At 38.6% G+C, this 3,431-nt stretch overlaps 1 protein-coding gene across 1 annotated transcript; it reads left to right on the top strand.

Annotated features, from left to right (window-relative positions):
- Nucleotides 1-318: 318 nt before the first annotated feature.
- On the top strand, nt 319-2,333 carry LOC107558449 (reticulon-3-like). The gene is made up of 4 exons (XM_016242114.1): nt 319-657; nt 1,452-1,590; nt 1,927-1,996; nt 2,152-2,333. The coding sequence occupies exons 1-4, from the start codon at nt 419-421 to the stop codon at nt 2,331-2,333; spliced, it is 630 nt and encodes a 209-aa protein (XP_016097600.1). The 5' UTR covers nt 319-418.
- The last annotated feature ends 1,098 nt before the right edge of the window (nt 2,334-3,431 follow it).

Here is a 3,431-nt window from a genome sequence, read left to right as displayed (position 1 = left end):
AGGGTACAAAATTGTGCACCCTCTTTATGAAGCTTGATGTCTTTAATACCACCATCTTCCACCATAGACCGTTTATGTGTCCGTGATTTCCTGAGAAATGGAAACGCACGCAGAGCCGAACCCCCTCAAGGCATCGCTCCATGTGGAGAATGCCTTTTATGTAAGGCTTCTTTAAAAGGTTCCTTTCACGCCGCATGACCAACCACTCAAAAACTGAATTACGTAACTGCAGCTGTATGGAAAATATGAGCTCTGTATTGTTTATGACAGAACTAATGATTGTACAGTTCAGGTGCAAAAAGAGACCTATTTTTACAGCTGCACGCTCAGGATTTAAAGTGTTTTGCACCAGTTTAACAATCGATATCATTAATTTTGTCACTATATCCTGTATTGTTCATCAAAACACACCACACACATGATTTTCACATACTCTCTCTGTCATGCAGTGATTGACCTGGTGCACTGGCGGGACCCTAAGAAGTCAGGCGTGGTGTTTGGCGTGTCGCTGCTGCTGCTGCTTTCTCTGGCAGCATTTAGCGTGATCAGCGTGGTCTCCTACCTGCTGCTGGCCCTGCTCTGTGTCACCATCTCTTTCCGCATCTACAAGTCTGTCATCCAGGCTGTGCAGAAGTCCAACGACGGACACCCCTTCAAGTAAGAGTCATTTTTTGGCCTGCTTGTCTGTGTCATATCAATGGATGTATACTAAAATTTCGGCAATCGAAAATATTCAGCATCAAATGAACTTTCAGTTTTGGACGGAATTGTGATGTTTACTTAATTTTAAATTTCTCAGATTGGCACGTTTTGATTTTTTTTTTTTTTTACTGTTTTTACATGTTCTCTTCATGATTTAATGCATGTTTGAATAAATCTGCCATGAAGATAATATTTTGTTACAGTCACTGTTTACATGTTTATATTTCAACAATGAATTGGAGCATATACATAATTAATTAAAGTTGCTAATAAAAACGGCATTGTGTGCAATTTAAATGTTTATATGCAGCTCAGTTTTTATTTGAGTGTTGATTTATTAAATGTGATTTAATTAATTGACTGTTAAACTTTTTCTTTTGAGTTTTTAATTGAATTAACTAAACTTTAATTTCAGTAAAAAAATGTGGTGCTTCACTCTATATATCTTACTTAATATTATCTTATTATTAATATAATGTTTATTTATTGTAATGAAAATATAATTCATATATTTAATAATTAATTGTTATTATAATTTGCTGTCGGTGCATATTAAGCTGGGTTAGGAGAAAGTATTTTAACCAAAAACTTCACCTTTACACTTCACCTTTAACATTATAGGTCCATTTGGCACTTTAATGTTAGTCTCTGTGTTAGTAAGTGCTGTTTTGAGGGCAGTGGTGCTCAGAGGTGTGTGGGTATGTGGTGGAGCAGGGCTAATTGGGTTGACCCATGTGCCTGTGTGACAGGGCTCTGATGGAGAAAGATGTCACTGTGCCCCCCGAGACCTTCCGCAAGCACGTGGACGTCTGTCTCACCCACGTCAACCGTGTGCTCAAGCAGATGAGCCGCCTCTTTCTGGTCGAGGATCTGGTTGATTCCCTCAAGGTCAGGACCAGCAATTATAAATGCTGTGATTTAAAGTGATAGTTCACCCAAACATTCTTTCAGAATTTATTCACTTATATGTTGTTCAAAACATTTATGACATTCTTCTGTATACAAAAACTGGATATTTTAAAGTACACACAGGTCCTTTGCATACAACGGGTTTATAGTGACTTTTAAGCTCCAAAAATGACAAAAGGCAACAAGGAGCATTTATTTCTTCCTGTATTAGCTGTAAGATTTTTATTTAAACATTGCAGTCACTTCAAAATTCATTAAAATAATTGTGGTCTTAGGCTTTCTGTTCTTTTGTCCCACATTACCTTCTGATTTCAGCTGGCAGTGGTTATGTGGCTGCTGACATATGTTGGAGCAGTCTTCAATGGCATCACTATCCTCATCCTCGGTAGGCCGAATGTGCATCATCACACTTTATTTTTATTTTTTTTGAGGGGAACAAAATTGCTTCGTGTTTAGTTATAGGCTGGCCAATTGAGAGTGAATCTACATAGAGTTTTAGAATGGTTGTAATGACCTCACACTGAATGCTTTCTTTTTCAGCTGACATCCTGCTCTTCAGTGTACCGCCCATCTATGAGAAAAACAAGGTTAGAGTTATATCTTTTAGTTGCAAATCATGCATTGTGTGTTTCAAAAAAGCATTTATTGTGGAGGTCCAAATAAGAGATTATATAACAATAACATCAATAATAATAATAAATATAGCTGCAAGCAGCAATTAAGGGGCCAAGCACTACAGAAGAAAGCAAGGCAGCAAGCATCAGACCAACTGCAGCAATGAGTAATTGAAGCCATTTTAAGATGATTTTTGTCAAAATGGCTGAAAAATCATAAATACAACCAATAGTAAAATGATCTAATGGGTTATTACTTTTGACCAATTGGTGGCGCTGTTATCAAATCGATGTGGTGTGTGACAATGGCACACACAAAGTTTGGTGTCAATATGTCAAAGCTTTGCAGAGATACAGCATCAGTCATTTTGGCATCATGCCTCAACTTTATTGCAGCGCTATACAAAAACGATTTCGTCTATCGACACAAAATTCATAACTTTGCCAAACTGTCTAGGAGTTCGAAAAATTATCATTTTGACCAGTAGGTGGCGCCGTTACCAAATTGATGTGGCGTGGTCAGTGTGAAGTGACAATGGCACATACAAAATTTATTGTCAATATGTCAAAGCTTTTCAGAGATACAGCCTCAGATGCAGTTTGGCATCATTCCAGCAAATTCGTTAATGTGTTAAACGATAACTGTTTCATATATATCGACACGAAATCCATAACTTTTCGATAGGGGTGCTCCGATTTATCGGCTACCGATCATTATCGGCCGATAATCACGTTGGGATGATTGATCGGCGGTCTCTAAAAGGCCGATCTCAAGCTGATGACGCTGCCGTGAGAGGTTTGGCACCACATGCAGCGGCACCGTCTCAGTCTCTGTCCGGCGCGGGTGAAATAATTATAATGCTGAAGGTGAGGTTTTTTCAGCGTTCATGTTAACGGATTAAAGCATTCACACTGCACACGGCAGTGCGTTCAGGAGCGGTGCGTCTGCAGCAGTGCAGAGATCGTTTCTGCACCGAGTCTATTTTTGCTGTGATACACGCGCTGAATTAAAGTGATAGCACATTGTTTGCAGTACATATGAAAACGAAAATGTAGCAATTGCACCATAAATGCATATAATTAAAGTATACTGTCTTTCACAGTCAACACATATGGCTTGTTGGAAAAGTGCACTTTTTTTGATAAAGAAGGCAATAATAGATGGTAGGGTAGAGGTAGGAAAACAAAGTTCTTTATGAACCGCAG

Source organism: Sinocyclocheilus grahami, unplaced genomic scaffold (assembly GCF_001515645.1).
Source record: "Sinocyclocheilus grahami isolate Dianchi unplaced genomic scaffold, SAMN03320097.WGS_v1.1 scaffold645.1, whole genome shotgun sequence".
Lineage (NCBI taxonomy): Eukaryota > Metazoa > Chordata > Actinopteri > Cypriniformes > Cyprinidae > Sinocyclocheilus > Sinocyclocheilus grahami.
The sequence above is the reverse complement of the archived record's forward strand: the minus strand, read 5'-3'. Positions and strand labels throughout refer to the sequence as shown.

Excerpts from the sequence above, each read along its gene's own strand:
- LOC107558449 (XM_016242114.1), top strand. The coding sequence starts at position 419 with ATGATTTTCACATACTCTCTCTGTCATGCAGTGATTGACCTGGTGCAC. Across the intron at positions 1,591-1,926 it reads ATCTGGTTGATTCCCTCAAG|CTGGCAGTGGTTATGTGGCT; the intron begins GTCAGGACCAGC and ends TTCTGATTTCAG. Across the intron at positions 1,997-2,151 it reads CATCACTATCCTCATCCTCG|CTGACATCCTGCTCTTCAGT; the intron begins GTAGGCCGAATG and ends TTTCTTTTTCAG.